The sequence below is a fragment of the Camarhynchus parvulus genome, chromosome 11 (assembly GCF_901933205.1).
Source record: "Camarhynchus parvulus chromosome 11, STF_HiC, whole genome shotgun sequence".
In the NCBI taxonomy this organism is placed as follows: Eukaryota; Metazoa; Chordata; class Aves; order Passeriformes; family Thraupidae; genus Camarhynchus; species Camarhynchus parvulus.
In genome coordinates, this window is record NC_044581.1 from 7888957 (window position 1) to 7908394 (window position 19438).

At 57.0% G+C, this 19438-nt stretch overlaps 2 protein-coding genes across 2 annotated transcripts; both read right to left on the bottom strand.

Annotated features, from left to right (window-relative positions):
- Positions 1–795: 795 nt before the first annotated feature.
- Positions 796–5460, bottom strand: MLKL (mixed lineage kinase domain like pseudokinase). Its single transcript, XM_030956244.1, has 10 exons — positions 5004–5460; positions 4701–4814; positions 4425–4599; positions 4227–4324; positions 3966–4101; positions 3336–3420; positions 2789–2937; positions 2541–2590; positions 1938–2078; positions 796–848 (listed from the first exon to the last, which is right to left on the bottom strand). Exons 1-10 carry the CDS (start codon positions 5458–5460, stop codon positions 796–798), a joined length of 1458 nt encoding a protein of 485 aa, XP_030812104.1.
- A 2278-nt stretch (positions 5461–7738) lies between these two features.
- FA2H (fatty acid 2-hydroxylase) lies at positions 7739–19128 on the bottom strand. Its single transcript, XM_030956123.1, has 7 exons — positions 18862–19128; positions 12905–13000; positions 11070–11212; positions 10854–10960; positions 9416–9588; positions 8676–8928; positions 7739–8033 (listed from the first exon to the last, which is right to left on the bottom strand). The coding sequence occupies exons 1-7, from the start codon at positions 19126–19128 to the stop codon at positions 7954–7956; spliced, it is 1119 nt and encodes a 372-aa protein (XP_030811983.1). The 3' UTR covers positions 7739–7953.
- Between the last annotated feature and the right edge of the window lie 310 nt (positions 19129–19438).

The window sequence follows — 19438 nt, forward strand, 5'->3', positions numbered from 1 at the left end:
GCCAAGCGGAACCAGAAAGGATCTGGCGGGAACCGGGGGGAGCCCAGGGGAAGCCGGAGGTGGCCCCAGGGTAGCCGGGCCCCGGCGCCCCGCGGGCAGGGCCGAGGAGAATGGCGGGATGGGTCCGGGTGGAAGGGAGCGCGGTGAGTCCTGTGCTCCCACCTCCCTGCCCAAGCAGGATTGTCCCAGAGCACTTTCGCAGCATTGCAGAAGATGTTTCTAGAGTATCGCCAGTGAGGGGAACTCCACACCTCCTCTGGGCGATGTTCCAGTGTATGATCACCCATGAGTAAAGAAGTTCTTCCTCATATCCGAGTGGAACTTCCCATGTATCATTTTCTGCCCCTTGGCTCTTGTCCTATTGCTGGGCACCCCCCAGCAGAGCCCGGTCCATCCTCTGAAGCCTCTCTTCAAACGGACAGGTGCTGATGGGGTCCCCTCTCAGTCGTCTCTTCTCGAGGCTGAACAGGCTCAACTCCCTCAGTCTTTCTTCATAAAAGAAGCTGAGTTCCATCCCTCGGTTGTTCCATCCCTCTGCTCCCCCTAGGCTTCTTGGCAGCCTCTCTTCAAGTCACCTCTCTCCCCAGGCACGGACCCTTGACCAGGGGAAGGTGTCACACACACAAACAAGCAGCAGCCCTGTGCTTGTGTCACACACACAAACAGGAGCCCTGTGTTCGTGTCACACACACAAACAAACACAGGAGCACTGAGCCCCCAGTCTCTGTCGGGGGGAAGAGGGGCCAGTGGCACCCTGGGCTTGCTGCCTTGGTCACCCGGCCCCCTTTTCCACAGTTAACTTCCTTGGTTCCTGCTTTTCTCCAGGTCAGCCAGCGAGTCCACAATCTCTGCAAAACACAAGCATGGCATTAACCAACACAGAGGATTTGTGGTGGGCTTGTTTGGGATTTTTTAACAGATGAGAAGACGGCTTTCCCTCGCTGATGAGGATCAGGACATGGAGTCACCCTCTCCTGGGGCCAGCACAGAGGGGCGGGGGTGAGCAGGGGACAGCCTGAGCAGACAGCCCAGCCCAAAGACAAGTAGCTGTGTTTGTGGAAACACCCTTGTGAACAGCTGCAATAAACTGTCCTCCCAGCTCAGCACCACACAGTGGTAGGTGTTGGATTAGGGTCATATTAGGGTAATATAACCATCCTGTTTCTTCAATGTGACTTTGTCAACATCTCTAATGATATTTTGGCATTTTCTCTTCAGCCAGGGCTATTCCCTGTGCCAGGGAGGTGCTGGTGGGAAATGGAAGCACACAGATGTGACACTCAGTGGTTTCTTGGGCACATTTCCCACATCTCTTGTATGGATCTGGTCCTGTAGGATGGAGTGGATGAAATTGTAGGAAGTTTCTCCCCTTAGACAGATGAACCAAGGGAAGGATATGACCTCTGTGACTTCAAACACACCAGAAACGTTCCTCTATAATCTCCTGATGTTGCTGTTGTATCTCCTGCTGGAGACCAGTTACTTGTCTGATCAGACACAAACCAGCTTCAGAGACAGTGAAAGCTTCCCTGTCATTGAGCAATGCCCAAGACTGCAATTTACTGCTAAAGCCCAAGGTAGGAAATGCTCCTGCAGTGTTGTGGCTGCTCCTCTAGCTTATGGGATCTGCAGGACCTGAGTAGGGATTAACTCACAGACTCCTGCTTCCTGCCCCTGCTTGTCTGATAAAAAAAGCTCCTTTTATGTGACACCAAATAAACAAACAGCCTGGTGATTATTGTCATGGCATGGGTAAATAAATGTCAGTGTGTGAGGTCTGGAGCTGGGGGATTTGTTAGCATAAAAAGGAAGGTCAAGGCAGGATCCCAAAACACAAAGCCAGGCAAATTCATATGGGAAATAAGGGGCAAACTGCCTGCTGAAGCAGCTGATGAGGGATGCAAAGGGCCTGTGCAGCAGGTGTGTGGGACACTCACCCTCGGCAGAAGGGCGCTGGGAAGGGTCAAAGGCCTGGCACTGCTCAATGATTTTCCTCAGATCCTCAGGACAATCTTCCCCAAGAGGGTCCCAGTAATGGTGATTGCAGATTTTCTCCACGATCTCCTCAGGAGTGCAGCCTACACAAGTGCAAACAGGAGTGTCAGGATGGAGCTCTGCTGCCACAGGAGGGTGCTGGGGAGGGAACCCAGCACACAGCCATGCCAAGAGCCTGCCTGCAGCCTGTGGCAGGGAGAAGCCAGCAGGGAAGTGACCCAAACTCCATCTGCAGTGAACCCCACTGTATTTGGCGTGACACTGTTGGGCTTCAGTAGAGCAAGATGTGTTTATGCTTAACTGCCCATGACCATCCAATAGAAACAAAAAATATTTGCATGTTTGCGGTTTAAGCAGGTTGCTTTACTGCAGGCTGTACTTTACTATATTGGAGTTTCAGGAGAAGCTGTTGGGCACACCAGGCACTGCCCCTGGCACCTGCCTGGGATGCTCAGGGAAGGAGCAGGGAGGAGCATCCAGTGCCAGACGGGAACCACACTGTGCTGCGAGGCTTTTATGCAGGGAACCAGATACTCCTGTCTCACCTTCAAATGGGATTTTGGAGGTTGCAATCTCTGCCAGAACGATCCCAAAGCTGGAAGGAGACAAGCAAGAGTCTCAGTATTCATTCCACCATGCATTCGTCCCTTCTAGTGGAGAGGACTGCTGGGCTATGACAACTGGAAGCATCTGCTGGTGTGTCTGATTAAACCTGGCCTCCTTCCATAGCTCAGCAGCCTCTCTGCCAGACACCTGCCTGCTCACAGGCATCTCCTGGGAGGGACAGACACACCTGTATATTTCACAGGGACTCTTGTAAGGGTAGTTGATGTCTTTCAGGTTCTCTGGAGCGATGTAGGCCAACATAGAGACTTGTTTCCAGTCCTTCTTGGCTTTCCTCTTGATGGATGATTCTGTTTCACACAGCTCAAATCCTGACAGCTGATTGAGAGAATGAGAGAGAGAAAAGGAGAAGTAGAAACCTGTGGTGCAGCTAGAGACTGCCCCAAGATGGAGAAAACAGAGTGAGATGCCCTGGCAGCAAATGCTGGAGTGCAGCTGTGTGTGCTGCCCAGCACAGGTCTCCTCCTGCAAGCAAAACCAGAGTGAGGACAGGTGAATTGCCCCAGCTTCAGCTCATCCCAGGCTGGATGCTTTAGGAGCACTCAATTTGCTGATGATAAGACCAAGATAGGGAGTTTTAAGTGCCTAAAGTCATAGGGGAGATGCCACTACCCCATTTTATCCGGGACCATCACAATTCCCTTCAGTGTTGGTGGAGGGAGACACCCACAAAACCATTTAAAACTCCCAAAAGCATCTCCAGGTGTGGTGCTTACCTTCACACAGTAATCCCCAGCCACCAGGAACTTGCTGCTGCAGATGCAGCCGTGGAGTCGGGACTTCTCCCCTGTCTGGTGCAACCTGCAGATGGATGGAACCAAGGACAACACATGATGATGAGGATGATGATGATGATGAAGGACTGACCCATCCCCACCTTGGTGCTCCCTCCTACATTGGAGGGAATGACTGACATGCAATCAGAGAAGCCAGCAGCTCTCTGGCTGTCTTGGTGGATCAACCCTGCCAGGCCAACCTCTCCAGCAGGCTGGAAGAGCTGCTGTGGGCAAAGTACAAACCTTGTGGATGAGCAGGACCTGTAAGAGCTGCCATGCTGCAGGGCGCTTCCAAATCTGCCCTGTGGATCTGGGGAAGGGGATTTCTCCCTTCCAGGCCTTTGCAGCCTTGAAGCCAGATGTAGGGGACAGTGCTCAGGGTAGATGGGAGCTACTGCATCCAAATCCACTCCCACCCCTACAGCAGCCACCCATCCCAGGGTCCCAAGGTGGTGTCACTGGGAATCAGTGTCTAACAGGATACCACAGCTTACTCTGAGAGAGCAGGAAGCTGCACTCAGCTTTTGGGTGATCAGGTGAAGTTACTCACTGATTTATAGAGGTGCTCACCTGTAAAGGCCTCTGGCAGCTCCCAGGGCCATCCGACTGCGGATGTCCCAGGAAAGATTCTGCTGCTTGTTCAGCACATCCCGCAGCGTCCCGTGCTTACAGTACTCCATGACAATGGAGAAGCAGGGGCTCCCATCTGCAAGGCAAAACCATCCTGCCTTGTGCCACCTCCTGGGAGGGGACCAGAGCGAGGCACGTGCCACCAGCCAGCACTGGGGATGGCAGGGGAGGAAAAGGGTGGCATTAGTGTGACAGCCCTACCGTTCTCCTCAATGCAGATCCCGTACATGCGAAGGATGTTTGGAGACTCAAACTTCTTCAGGGTCTGAATCTCCTTCTCAAAGATGTCTCTCACCTTGCTGTGGAAATGGACAGTGTGGTGAGATCCCTGGAACAAGGCATGGCACAGTGCCGTGCCACCCTCCTGGGGCCACACTCGTTCCCCCCAGGACAACTCACACTGGGTCAGTGGTCAGTGGCCTCTTGAAGGTTTTGATGGCAACAGGGTACTTGAGGTACTCGCCCTCGTACAGGTCATAGCTCTCTGTGTCCTGCAGGTGCCTGTGGAAGGTGAGCTGGTCTCGCTTGATCTCAGTGATGTCTTCTCTTTTACCAACGTTGACCTTCTTCAAGCCTGCTCCCACCATGTGCCAGAAGGGAACAAGGGACAGGTTGGGCAGGGCTTGGGGGGAAAGGACACAGTGCACAGGGTGAGGTGGTGTGACATCGACTTACGCTCCATCTCACGAATGACTTTGTTCAGCTCGCTTTTCATCCAGTCCATCTTGCTCTCCATACACTCCCTGTCGATGTAGATCTCCTCAAGCACATCTTTGGGCTCCTCAGTACCTAGGGAGAGAAACGAGCAGAGATTGGGCCACTGGATGAACAAGCATGACTGTGTGGTTTGTTTTTTTCATGGTTTAAATGTCCCTTTGGCTCTTCATGGTTGTGGCCATCAGGCCAGAGCTTGGTAACAGCTGGAGAGAGGGGCCAACCACCAGTCACAGGTTAGGAGGGTTTGCTAAATGCACTCACTTGCAATCACCTGGTCCAAGAAAGCTCTGTCATCCCTCAGGTCCTCAGCATCCTGCCTGCGACACGTCTTTGACTGGAAAGCTTCCAGGAAAGCCTGTTTCTGCTCTGCCTGCAGCAGCAGGGAGAGCCCCTGGGCAATGTCCTCCAGGCTTTCGTTCACCCAGACAAACTCCTCGCCAGTACTCCGGGCTCGCAGGAACTTCTGGATCCAGCTGGTCTGGCTGTATTTCATCACCAGTTTCTGGGCTTCCTCCAGTGCCTGGAGCAGCTTTTTCATCAGTTCCTCTTCGTGGTGGGAGATGTGCTGTCGTGGCTGAGCCCTGAGGATCCTCACGGGCTCCAGCAGAATCTGGATGCGCTCCACGAGGCGCTGGCACTGGTGCTTGCAGCACTTCACCTGCTCGAATTGGGCATGGATGGCCTGGGCCACAGAGAAGACCCTCTCCACGATGTCCATGCTTGCAGCAAAGGGCTTGGCCACGGGGAATGTGGGCTGGCAGTGGCTGCTGCAGGGAAGCCTCAGGCGCTGCTCAGAGCTCAGCCAGATGCAGTTCTTCCACGCCTTCCACCCTAGGGAACAACACCCTGATATGGCACACATCCTCCCACAGCCACTCACATCTCCAGCTGCTTTGCTTTCCCTGCTTTGCCTCCCACTGCAGCTGCCTGTGCAGACTGGAGCAGGCACACACAGAGACATTGGTAGCAGTGGTAGTGGCACATCTTTCTCTGCAGTAGCAAGAGATGTTTTGGCTTGATTTATGTACATTAATTTAATGTAAAATTAATTAAATGTAATTAATTAATTAATTAAATAAATGTGTGAGTTAAATCCCAGAGAGCTTCCACCCAGAGGAGCAGGGACACCAGTGACCCAAGGAGCATCCCCTGGGCAGCATTCCTGGCTCTGGCCCCGCATCCCCCTGGGTTCCTGCCCGCAGAGCCCATATCTTGGGCTGTAAAGATCTATCTTCGTTTCTACTCAAGGTTTCTCTCTGTGGTCACCCATCTAATAAAGGTTTGTACATCTTCACAGCCCCAGCATCCCCAGCTTCTCCCCATAGCTCTGTTCTGGCCACCTAAGATTTTAAATGAAGCTCTTTCTGTGCACTCAGCATCCCCACAAGGATGGTGCCTGCTCCCCAGCCCACATGCAGGCAGCAAGGACAGAAAACCACCCCTGTTGGAAGGAAATTAGCAGCAGCCCCTCTGACACAGCCAACACCGAGAGGGGTGCCAGGTTCTCCTGGCTGGAAACGAGATGGGAACGCACCCAGAATCCAGCTGCAGCCGCTCTCCCGTCCTCTTCAGGCTCTCTCCAGCAGAGCCTCAAGGAAGGATCTCTTCTGCTCGCCAGGAGAAAGGAAGGTCTGTGACCTGCCCGTGCCTCGCTGACCTCGGCTGCCTCCGCAGGCTGGAGGGGCACGGCGGGACGAGCGCGGCTTTAAAGGGTGTCACAGCGGAAGGGACATTGTGCAAGCCAGCTTCCCACGCCAGCACAGCTCCCAGTTCCCAGAAAGCTGCCCGGGGTATTCCCGAGGGCTGAACGCCCCTGTGCTGGGTTTTGCCTGGTGGAAGAAGGAATTGCCCACAGGAAGTGCAGTGGGAAAAAGGGGATGGGGAAGTTGTGCGTGCCTGGGTTGATGCTTCTGCTATTTTGAGCACCACAACCCGTTCTGCTGGGCTGGCAGCTGTGGGAAGGTTTGCCCAGGGCACTGGAACACCCACAGCAAGGGCTTTGTGCCTTGTTGAACTTCCTACATGTGCAGTGGGATCCTCCAGACCCTGCTCCTCTCCCCCTCCCCGAGCCCCAGGAGCCCCCAGCACCAAAGGAGCTGGCTGTGGGCACCAGGGCTGGAAGCTGGGCTTGACCTCTGCTGGGACTGCAGGAAGTTTTGCAGGTGGCTTCGTCAGAGGGCCGGGCTAATTTTGGGAAGCTCTGGGGTTCACGTGATGCTATTGCCCAACTTCAGAGAAGTGAGTGGCAGCTTCTGCTTATCCAGAGCCCAACGTCACACAGCTCTGCTGAGCATATCCCCTGTAAATCTCCTACCTCACTGTGCCTGATGAGGGGAGCCAGGAATGGTGGCTCCAAGGGCCATCAGCACCTTGAAAGGGACACACGAAGGGTGGGAGAACAAAATTGTGAGCAGCCCTGGGGGATACATTTCCCAGACCCTTTTTAGAAAGTTTTATTTTTCAAAATATACAGTTTATTTACAATTGTAGTGTCTACAGTTTTACATATAAATTTATTTCAAACCTTTAAATATCTGCAGTAAACATTAGGGAAAAAATAATAAAAAATAAAATCACAGGATCAGCAAAAAAGGCATCTCATAGTAATTCTTTTCATTGGAGTTTGAGTTTCAAGTAGCCAATGTCTATGAAAACCATGAACTTGATAAATCTGGCAGAGAGATATGGGTTAGAAAAAGGCACAATCCAGAGCTGTGGGACCTGCCCCAAAAGGGCTGCAGGCCAAGAAAACCCTGTGCTGAGATGGGCTGGGAGAAGGACCTAGGACAGGGAATCCCCTCGGCATGAGTTAGGCAATAGAGGCAACTGCAGCGTGTTGGGTGCCCCGGGGAGAGGGCAGCCCAGGAGAGACAGGGCTCTGGCAAGGTGCCAGGGCGGAGGAGGGAGGGTGGCATCAGGCACTTCATCTTTCAGGCAGCAGATCTGCCCGTGCATCCATAGCCTGGAGCGGGAGGGCAGCGAGGTAGGGGCAGGAGTGCACCAGGGAACCCCACAGCCTCTTCCTCCCCTGTCCTCACCATCCTCAGCCCCCCGTCCCCTTGCTAGTGCCACAGCTGGACCACAGCACTCCGCAGGGATGCTCCACTTTGGAGTCACTGCTGTGGCACAGCCCCCAGGAAGGGGGCAGGGGAGGGACACCAGCCCCAGTGCAGGGGCACAGAGCCAGCAGCTGAGCACTGGGCTGGGGCTGTCAGTCCTCTTTCTTGAAGGTCTCCTCAGGGATGAGTGTCTGGAAAGGATAATCCCAGAAGCGTGTGCTGATGCCAAAACCTGTGGGCAGGGAAGAGAGAGTTCAGCCCACAGCACCGTCACTGAGGTGTTGCAAGGGCTCTGTGTTAACTGGTGAGGGAGGAGTGCCCACATTTTGGGAAGGGAGGAAGGCAAAGTGAAGACGAGGAGGAAGAGCAGAGGGAGCAGGAGCTGGCTGGGCCATGCCAACAAGCCCCATGGATGACAGCTTATCTGGATGGGGCGTTTTCTCCTAGGAAACCGGGCAAAGGGCAGGTTGAGCAAGCACTGGGCTAGGGAAAGTGTGGGGCGGATCTGGGGAAGCCCAGGGCCTCACCCTCCACCTGTCAACACCTCCCAGCAGGAAGAGATGCTGCCCTGGGCAGGGATAGGCACCCACATGCCAGCACCATGGGAGTCTGGCATTCCAGGCAGCACTGATGCCCACCAGTGAGACAGGTGCTGCCTTCACCCTTGCTATGGCTCCCCATCCTCAATCTGGGAGCCAGGAAATATTCTCCCTGGGCTACAGCACCTCACATGCTGCTTCCCCAGCAGCACAGTGCTTGGCTTTCCTCATCCCAAATCCCAAATATTTTGGAGCAATCAGCTGCACACACGCAGCTAGGCTGGATCTTGGACATCCCTTTCCCCTGCCAGCGTGCACGGGGAGCGTGGCACTACCTGATTTTTGGTGTTCAAAGTGGTGCTTGACGTGGTAAGCCTTGAGGCCGTACAGGTAGGTGCCCTTTTTGGGCGAGCCATAGTGGAGGTAATAGTGCATCATGTCGTAGATGACGTAGCCGCAGAGGCCCCCGACGAAGATGGAGAGCCCCAGCACCTCGGGCAGCAGCAGCCGCAGCACGCCGTAGAAGAAGCCGATCACCAGCGAGGCCGGCACGGGAGGGAACACCAGGCGGGAGCTGTCGAAGGGAGACTGGAAGCAGAGAGGGATGGTGGGACAGACAGCTCCCAGCTCACCCTTCTTCCCCCTGCACATCCCTGCCAAGCATCAGGGAAACCCATCTGGGAGGAGCCAACAGCAAAAACCCTCCCCAGAGTTGTACCCGGTGGTGGGAGCAGCCCCCCGTGCGTGCCAAGGTGCCCAGGCAGGTGGTGGCTTTATCTGGTAGTGCCCAAGCTCCACATTTCCTCCAGCAAAGCTAGAGGGAGCCTGTGGCTCTTTCGGTTTTCCCCCTTGCCCAACCACACAGCTCGAAAATTTAACTCCAGCTCCTCCAAGGCTGTTTTACAGCCCTTGCTGGTATTGGGCAAGTGCCTCGCTTGGGATGCCACCAGTCACACTGAACAGGCAGCAACAGGCTCTGTCTGGGCAAAGGGCACACAGTGACAGCTCCAGTGGGGCAAAGGCCACCATTCCCACGGCCCAACTGGCGCCAGCGGGGGCAGGAGCTGCGACTCACCTTGTGATGCTGCCCATGCAGCAGGAAATGCAGCGTGATCAGATAGTAATTGCTAGCGGGTGGCTTCATGTGGAAGACAAAGCGGTGGATGAGGTACTCTAGCAGGGACCACAGGATCATTCCCAGGAGGAAGATGAAGGGGAAGTAGTATTTGTGGACGGGGATGGAGTACTCTACACAATGAGACATGCAGTGGTCAGCAGGGCAGGCGCAGGTGCTTTTATCCATCACCATCCTCCCGCTGGCATCAGGGTGATGCTCAGCTCTCCCTCCCTCCAACCACTCATCCACCTCCTGCCCTGAGCTTCTCTAGGGAGCTAATTGCCCAAGCTCTGCTCTAAACCACATTTTCCTTTGATTCCTACTAATTTACAGAAACAGCCAGCTTCTTGCTGCCTCAGGAAGACAGTGAGGGGAGCTCCCTGCATTCCAGATTCCAGCGGGGGCTTGGATGTGCACTCCAGGGACTGTGTCACCATTACACAGCTGCCTCACCCACCAGAACAAGGCAGGAGGGACCTAAGTTGCACAGGCAGCACTCGTGACACTAAAACAGTGCTGTCGGTGTTGGTGTTTATTTTTTGGGGGGAAAAATAAAAGACTTGTTGGGCACTTTCCCCCGCAGAACATTTTTCAGCCACCTCCTTCTTTCAGGGCTGGCTGCCAGTCCTGTGCCCTTCCTAGCAAAATTTTGATTGCCCCAAAACCCGCTTATTTTTAGGGAAAAAAAACCACACAAAACTTGGCAGCAAGGTGCTGAATGCCACAAGGGGCAGGGAGTGCCTGTGCAGCTGGCACTCCCCACCCCACAGCCGGGCACAGCTGGCACTGGGTGGCACCTTGCAAAAAAAATAGGGAACCCAGCAAAAAAGGAAAAAAAAAAGGACAACAAAGAAGACAGCTTGCCCTGGCCACGCTTGTTGTTCCCGGGGGAGCAGGGAGCAGACAGTGGGAGATTCAGGGGCAGGCGCTCGGGGCGAACAAGCCCCGCTCTGTGCGGAGCCGGCGGCGCTGAGAGCCGGGTTTGTTCGCCGGCATTCAGCCGGGCCGGGGTGGGCGGCAGCGGCCATCGGAACGCGCCCCAGCACCGCAGGGCTGTGGGGACCGAGGGAACGAGGCAGGAGGGAGCAGGCTGCAGCCCACGGGGCTCTGTGCCTCTGCTGAGCTCCTGGGGGACCAAATCTCCTGGTGAGAGGAAGGGGATGGAGGTGGGCAAGCACAGGGGGCTTCATGCAGGGGACATGCGGGCGGCCGCAAGGGAGAGGTGCTGGTGGCCACAAAGGAGAGGTGCTGAGCTGCTGCTCTTTCACGTGGCTTTGGTGAGCACATACAGAAGGAGGGATGAGGAAGGGATGCAGGTCTCCACCCACCCATCCCTGCCCCATGGCCCAGAGTGGGGTCAGCAATGGAAGCCCAAAGGCTCTGCTGCTGCTCGTACCTGTGGTGAAGGAGGCGAAGAGCCTGGTGTTGCCCTGAGCAAGGGAGGTGTAGCTGACCCAGCTGAGATAGAGCACCACGGGCGTCCACACCATGAACACCACGTACCTACGGGGCAGGAGGAGGTGTCAGAGGAAGTGTCCTGCTGTCCTGCTGGCTGGTGAGCCATGGCCCCCTCCCAGGGCAGGCACCACCCAGGGCACAGTGCAGAGCTCACCATGCTGTCTTGGAGAGGAACTCAAGGAAATCCGAGTGGAAGAGGCGGATGGGCCGATCCACGGGCTGGTGCACCCACTCGTCGTACTTCTCCCCTAGGTAGCCCACCTGCCACAGCAGGGGCTTCTGCCAGTCCACCAGGTCCTGGGGGAGCACACAGGGGTTGTAGTGCTGTGGAACCCACAAACCATCCCAGTACCAGGCACAAACCTGAGCTGCTGCTGCTGCTGGATTTTGGGCTGCAAACCCCTCCCATGCCCCAAAAGAAGCTGTCTCTGGTTCCAAGGTGCCCTGAGCTGCCCACAAACACCAGCACAGGGCAGACAAAGGGCCAAACACACATCAGCCCGGGGCTTAGCTCACCCCTGTGCCACCAGGTACCTGCCAGCGGATCAAGGTGAAGGTGTCTGTACCCAGACCTGGCTCAGCATCAGGCCCTGATAACTGAGGCTCAATGCTGCAAGATTAGATAGTGAGCAGGGATATGGCCCAGCAGAACACCGCTGGTGCCACACAGATCCCATCCCCATGGCACTGCCCCAGCCAAGGACATTTCTCCTTGTGCAAAGGACACAGGGGGTGGCCACAGCTCTTTGGGCACCCCAGTGAGGAGCAAACTGGGAAGGGATGGAAAGCAGGGATACAGGATGGGAACACAGACTCCAGAGTGCTGCTGAGCATGGCTGAACTCAGGTGCAAGAGTAAGAAGGGACCTGTGTGGGTACACATGTTGGCATGGCATGAAAATGGGCAGGCACAACTGGCAGCACCACCTCTGCCACTGCTCAGCATCCCTGGACACATCTTCTGCTGGCCACATAAGGTGTCCACCAGATCTTGGTCCCACCCCTGTGCCAGGACTGAAACCACACTTGCCTGGCTGAGCCCCGGGCCTGGCAGCTCTCCTTGGGCTGCTCGTGCCACACAGCACTGGCACAGCCATCTGGCACCTGGGGCTGTGCTGCCAGTGGTGGGGATGGCTCCGTTCAGGGCATCCCAGGGCAAGGAGCCGGGGTGGCTGTGGGCATTTTGGGGGCTCTGCTGCAGGCAGGGATGAACACAATCACACAGGAGGGGAAACAACCCCAGCTGGTGCATGGGATGGGAACAGAGCCATTCTCCACTGGGGGAAAAGTTAAAGCAAAAAGGTCACTTGGAAATGGACATTCTCTTTTAAAGGTGCTCAGTGATAAAATATTAATTTGGGGGGTGAAAGATGTTCTCCTGCTCTAAAAAACCCCCAACTTTCTACAAGATAAAAGCATGCTCACCAACCAGCTGGGACCATGCAAGATGTGGTGACCAGATGGTGCTGTGGAGGGCAGGGACAGCCAAAGGCACCTTGGGGACAAATCCCCACTGTTGTGGCATGCTTGGGGAGCAGCTGGCAGGGCAGGAAGCACCCTGCACACACAGGGATCACCCTGCCCAGGCTGGGGAATCCCTTCCTGCTCATTGCAAGTGCTCAGGCAAGGGAAAAAAAAAAAGATAAATAAAGTAATACAATAAATAAAGCAAGAAAGAAATAAAAGCAAGCAAGGTGCGGCTTGGCAGCACTTTCTGTGGAAGGGCACAGCTGCTGTCAGAGAAAGGCATCTCGCCCGTGCTGCTGCAATGGGAACCTCCCAGCGTGGCCACGCCTGTGCAATAAAGCATGAGCAATGCCTTCCACAGCAGGAGAAAGGGCACAAGTGGCTGGGTCACTTTGGCTCCCTCACGCCATCCCTCCCATCCAACAGCCCAGCAGAAAGCCAGCACTCATGCAGGGAAGAGGAGGCCTGGAGTTTCCCAGCAGCACTCTGGCAAACAGCATAGGAGACACTGCAGAGCTCTTACCGTCTCCACACGCACTGTTCTGTAGCAGAGATCTGTCTGCTCCGGAGTCTGGGCTGCTGCAGACACCTCCTTCTCATCCACTGTCTCAGAGAGGCTCTGAAAAGAGAAGGAAAACTCTGTGGTGAAGCACCAGCGGTGGATTCAGCTGGGATGGTGATGGCTGTAGCACTCAGGGGTATGGCCAGAGCGAGCTCCTGCCTGCTAAACAAATATGGGGGAAAATCTGGTGAATTTAAGTCAGTCAGTTCCTGCAGAGCAGGTTTCCTGAGGGAAGCAGCTGCTAGTGAGCTGCCCTGCCCTTCAGACTGAGCATTGTGGGCTCAGGGCTCTTTGGAAACCTCCTCTCGAGCCCAGTGTTTGGAATGCCCTGCCCGTGGCCAGGACAGAGCAGCAATGCAGAAACTCTGGGCCCTGGGACAGCATTTTCCCCTGCAAATGGGCAGTGCCATGGCAGAGGTCACCTTGGCACTGCCAGTAAAGCCTGGGGCATTGCAAGGTTACTGCTCCCTCCTCCTACCCCACTGATCTCCAGCAAAAGCCCAGCTTGGCTTTTTGGTCCCTCAGAAAGCTGGGCTGGCAGACCTGGGCGTGGTACAGCTGGTGCCACCACCCTGCCTGTGGGCACAAGGAAAAACACACAGAAGGAACGACCTTGTCCAGGGAAAAAGGCAGAGTGTCCTTCACAGGGTGACCCTGGGCTGGCTGCCTTTGCCATGGGCTGTGGGGTACGAGGCAGGGTTTGGGCTGGCTGCCTTTGCCATGGGCTGTGGGGTACGAGGCAGGGTTTGGGCTGGCTGCCTTTGCCATGGGCTGTGGGGTATGAGGCGGGGTTTGCCGTGGCTCAGGAGGGCACACTGAGGCACAGGGGATGCAGTGGTGGCAGGATGGAGACCCAGCTGCAGTCCCGCTGGCAGGGCGGGCTGAGGAACAGGAGGAACCTGCCTTGTGTGATGCTGGGAAGCAAACACGGTGCCAGCTGCCAGCGCCAGCCTCCCTCCTGCAGCCGTGCCAGCCCCGGCGCCGCCGGTGGGGGCTCGCTGAGCCTGGGCCGTGCCCATGCACACCGCAGACCAGCCGTGCCCCCCGGCAGCAGCGCCGGCTCCCCTGCAGGACGTGCCGAACACGCCTTTGTCCCGCTTTGCCAGCCCGGGTTACCCATTAACCCGGGGCAGAGCCCGGCGGGGCCGCAGCTCGGCCGGGCCCGACAGGGATTCATTCAGCTGTGCCGCTTGCAGCCAGGGAGGATTTTCCCCCAGCTCCTCAATGGATGCTCTGCCCATCGCTCCGACAGGGATGCACTGCCTCCCTACAGAGGGGAAAACCGCCCTGGCGGCTGCAGGAGGGCCTGGGATGCAGGAAAACCGGTGTCACCTTGCCAGGACGTCAGGACTTAACTCTGTGCCTTGCTGGGGACACCGAGGCAGGGCTCAGGCACTGTTTACCCACGGCAGGCACTCCTTGCAAGCTGTGCTCCCACCCCATTTCTCGGGCTAGCCGGATTTCAGGCCTCATTCTGCCGGTACAGGAACTGCATTGCCCAGCTCTGAGGCAACCCCTTGCCTGGGGCAGTGGGCATGGGAGGGCAGGGGATATTTCCAGCCAGTATTTCCAGGCTGGAATCCCACTGGCATCAATTTTGCTGCAGGCAGACCACCAATATGAGATGATGCCATGCACCACCACACCTCTCTGTGAGGATTCTCACTGCTATTTTCCATGCTGCACACTCTGTCCTTCAGGCAGACATTCCAAAACCCTAGGTCGGATGGGACATCTTAAAATCCAGCAAAGCATGGTGGACTTACGGTTTTGCCTCTGCCCTGCAGGTGCTTTGGAAGCAAATTTGTCTTTAAGAGAGTGAAGCAGCTTATCCATGCCCTGAGAAACGGGCTGGGGCTCTCCACCTTCAGCTTGCACCACAGGCCAGCCAGCAGCAGGAAGGATGCTTAGGAAAGCCGGGCTGACGCAATGCCCGGCACCTCTCCTCCCTTTTCCGAAATGTTCACACACCTCCAGTTCCCCTGCCCATGGATGCCTGAGCACCGTGTCATCCCTGGAGGCTTCCTGGTCCTCCCAGGTCAGGGAGATGGACTGGGGGCTCACATCCCACCTCACCACCAGCACCTGGGCTGGGTGCCATCAGTGCCACCTGCCACTGCCTTGTGGGCTATGGCAGCTCCCTGTCAGCACCTGAATCTTCTCCTACCCCTCCTCTTCCTCAGCTGGGGAGCAGGAGGAAGGCTCTCCTCTTGCTCACCCTGGAGTTGGCACTGAAAGGACTGGAGCTGTGTCGCAACCAGGACACAAACCATGCTGGCATGTCCCAGCTGGCTCCCCAAAGGGTGGCCTGTTCCTGCCTGCCCCAGGCACGCAGGGGCCCTGCTGAGATCCAGCCCCATGGCACCCAAACCACTGCTGGGGCTTCTGCCTGTTCTCCTCTAAATAGGTGGGCTGGGAGGAGGCTGAAGGGCTGTGCTGAGCTGGGCTCTGCTGTCACCTGTGGGTGGTGAAGATGCACCTGAGCTGTCCCCAGGCAAACAGGTCCTGCCAGGGAAGATGAACAAGGGGCCTGATATAAGGAAGGGAAAGTTAACGCCTACAAGGCGCTGTACCTGTGAGTGAGCAGCAGTCCTGGTGAGGTGCTGCTGGTACACACAGGGCCAAACACCCAGGGCATGGCATGATCCAGTGACTGGGTGACCCAGCAGCCACCTGAGAGCATCTGGCTGCCCTGCGTGGGTCACACAGGGCGCTCAGCACTGGTCCTGCACCAGCTGGAGAGCACTGGCTGTGCCAGCCCAGCACTGTCCTGCATCAGGGCTTGGGGCATTAAAAGAACAAAATCCAGCTGTGATTTGGGCTACAGACAGAAGGGGTGGTCCAGCACAGGGTTCAGTGTTTTTGGGACACAAGCAGAGAAGCTGGAAATCTCCCCCTGGCCCAGACAGGGCGATGCTGCCTGCAGACAGCTGCTCTGCCAAAAGTCTGGACCCAGGGGGATTTTCCACCCATTTTCCCAGTGAGTCAAACGCCAGAGGAGTCCTAATGTACCTCTGCATTGCTCCACAGCCTCCAGCTCCTCAAGGGTCAGTTTGCATGGGACAAGCTCTGTGGGCAGTGCAGGTACAGGCATGTAGTGTGAGGACACCCCAGGAGGTGCAGAGAGCACCAAGCAAGGTGGGGGCACCATCCCACAGCACCATCCCAGCAGCACTGTGGTCTGTGTTCTCTGGCTGGCAGAGCCCCACAAGGCTGTGTCTCGGCCCATTAAACACTGGGTGCAGCAGGACTATTAAAAGGAGGTGAATTGAATATTGCTAATCATAGTAGCAATATAAAAAGTGACTTGTTACATCAGTTCCAAAGAGGTGCCCCAGGTGTCCCGCCCACGTCCAAACCTGCTCGGGCTGGGATGCAAAGCCAGGGTAGGTGCAAAGCCAGGTGCAGCAATACAGGCAAGAGGAAGAGAAGGACAGCAAACCTGAGAAGGATGGAAGATTTACTGTGACTCACAGCCATGTCACGCACCCCAAAGAGGCTGTGATGAAAGTCCCTCATTGCTCAAACTGGAAGGGTAATTAGATGATCCAGTTCCCTTCTAGCGAGGCTGTTAAAATCCACTCTCTAGTTTAGGTAATTAGTGGTACTCACTTTAATCTCCCCATATGTCCTGCTTGCATAGATAAAATATTTAGGGATTAATTTATCCTTAGCCAAAAGGATTTGGGTGATGCAGAAAAGGGACCTGTGGCCGAAGGAGAGAGCCACAGGAAGGGGCGTGGAGAGGCCGGTGGGATGAAGGCTGGATCTTATCTTCTTTATCTCTCCTGCATTAACACATTTCCCCCCTTCCCAAAATCCTGGAAATTCCTGGGGGAAGCAGGGGAGGATGCTGGATGCTTGTGGGACCAGAGCATTCTGAATCCCTCAGCATGGGGATGATGCAGCCCCGGGACATCCAACGGGCAAGGAGAGGCACTGGCAAAGCTGTGGAATCAAACTGGGGTAATGTAACATTTCCTCCAAAGAGCTGTTTGGGCTATACCTGCCCCAAAGCACCCAAAGCATGAACCCAAGCACCACCAAGGACATCACCTCTCCCCAGAGAGGATTTTTGGGGGGCGGGGAGTAGGGCAGGGCAGCTGACACCTCAGTGCATGCTGAATGCAGCCTCACCATGCAGCAGGCAGCTCTAATCCCTGCCCTGCGTGTTACAGGCTGGGATGGTTTATCTGGCACCAGGCAGTGTCACATCTCCCTGCACCCTGCGTTATCACGCCATGTATTTGCATTGGGATGGTGGCAGCTCCCCTCGGCACGGGAACCCGTTTGTCCGGTACCTTCCTACCCCGCTGGGCTCGTCACGCCTGCGAGGAGGCGGCGGCTCAGCGAGTGTCCCAACAGAGGAGGTGCCATCGGCGGGACCCGGCCGGGGAAAAGGCAGGCATTGCACCGGGGCTGAAACAAAGCCCCGACTGTGGCGCTGGCCCTGGGCAGGACACGCAGCGAGAGCAAACAAGCAGCCAGAGGGACCGGCCGGTCACCGACCCCGCTGGGATGCCTAGAGAGGAACTGCTGGGCTGCAGAAGGGGGCTGGGCTGGCTCTGCTGCTCCGCATCCTGCTCACGGCGCCTGGTGAGGGCTGGAAATTGGGTAGGAGTGCCCAGGGCCACCCGGAGGCTGCGGAACTTCCCTTGTGCCTGGACAGCACGGGACTGGCACGGCGGGGACAGAGCTGTGTCCCATGCCCCACACCAGGCAGCCAGGGATGTGGCTGGGCTCCTCTCCTCAGCTGTGGCTGCTCACCACTGGCAAACCCCAGTGCCCAGCACCCTGGTCCCTGGTTGAGTGCTGACAGGGCCAGGAAGGGTGTCCTGTCCCAGTGCCCACTTTGTGCCATACAGCCCTGCTAAAACTGACACTGAGCTCCATGTCCTGTATCCCTCCAAAGACCCCAACATCTCCATGCCACATTGGCACCCCAGATCCACCCCATCCCTGCTTCTTAGCACGGCAGGGAGGGATGTGGCCATGGAGTAGAACCCTGTAGGTACCCAGCTCTGTGCACTTGGCACCCTATGGGGCTCGGGGTCCCCTGCACCTCAGACCCAGAGAACTCCTGGGAGCCAGGAGGCACATGGGACCTTGGCGTCCTGCACACCTCGGGCACCACCCATGCAGATCCCAGAAGCCTCAAACATCCTCTGTCCCCTTCACCCCTCATGCCCTGAGACCCCAGATCCTACAGAGCCTGATCCTATGGGTCCTGTCCTGCTCACACCCAACACACACCATGTCCCATACAGCTCAGACTGAGGTCTGGGTGCACTAAACACCTTATATGCTACATGCACTCCAGAAACTTCCTACCTTGTACACCCCAAAGCCTATGCAGCCTCTCTATGTCCTGAACAGCTTGGACACTGAGAAACCTGGACCTGGAGTGCCCTACAGACCCTGTATGACTCAGACCCTGTGCAGTTTGGACCCAGGGTGCCCTACAGACCCTTCACATTTTAGACTCCATGCACTCTGGACTTGAGATGCTCTATAAACCCAGCGCTGCTCAGATCCCAGAGAGCATGGACCTAGAGCACCCTATCAAAACTCGATCCAGGACTTAGGGCATCCCATAATCTCTCTGTACATCCCAGTCCCGGGACGTGGGGTGCCCTATAGATACGCTGGTTTTGCCAGCCCTGGGACGCCTTAGAGAGACCCTGCATATCCTGGATCGGGATCTGGGATTGGGACACTCGCTGTACAGACCCTGCACATCCTGGAGCAGCACCTGGGGCACCCTACAGCCTCTGCATTTGCAGTTCCGGGACGCGGGGCACCCCACAGCCCTTATTCACCGGGACCGGCACCTGAGGCACCTCGCAGAGGCTGCACATACCCCCGGTTCCCCTCACAGCCCGCGTCCCCCCGGTGCCGGTTCGGCCCCGCGGCGGTACCTGCTCGTCGCCGGGCTCTATGTCCCCCACGTAGTACTGCTCCAGCCAGCGGCGGGCGTTCTCCGAGTGCCGGTGGGGCGGCCCGTCCAGCGCGGCGCTCACGTCGGTGCCGGCCCGGCGGCGCAGCAGCTGCTCCCCGCCCGGGTGCAGCCGCACGAAGCCGCTCAGGTCGTACAGGCGGCGGCGGCAGGAGACCAGGCAGGCGCCCTGCGCGCAGCGCGCCCGCACCTCGGCGGCGCTGAAGGACCGCGGCCCCGCCGTGGCCATGGCCCCGCCGCCGGTCCCCGTCCCGCTCCGCTCCCCGTCCGAGTCCCCGTCCCGTCCCGTCGCGTCCCGCCGCGCTCTGCCCGCACCTGCTCATCTGCATACATGCATATGCAGCCAGACCACGCCCCGGGCCGCGCCCCGCCGCAGCCCATTGGGCAGCCAGGGACGGGTGGGGCACGGTTGGGGCGGGGAGGCTCCGCCCCAGCGCAGGTAGCCTGGAAAGTGGGAGTGAGGCGTCCCTGGAGAGGCAGAACAGGGCAAAGGGGGCCCAGGGCACCCACAGGGGGAACGGGGAAATGAGGCGGCCCCA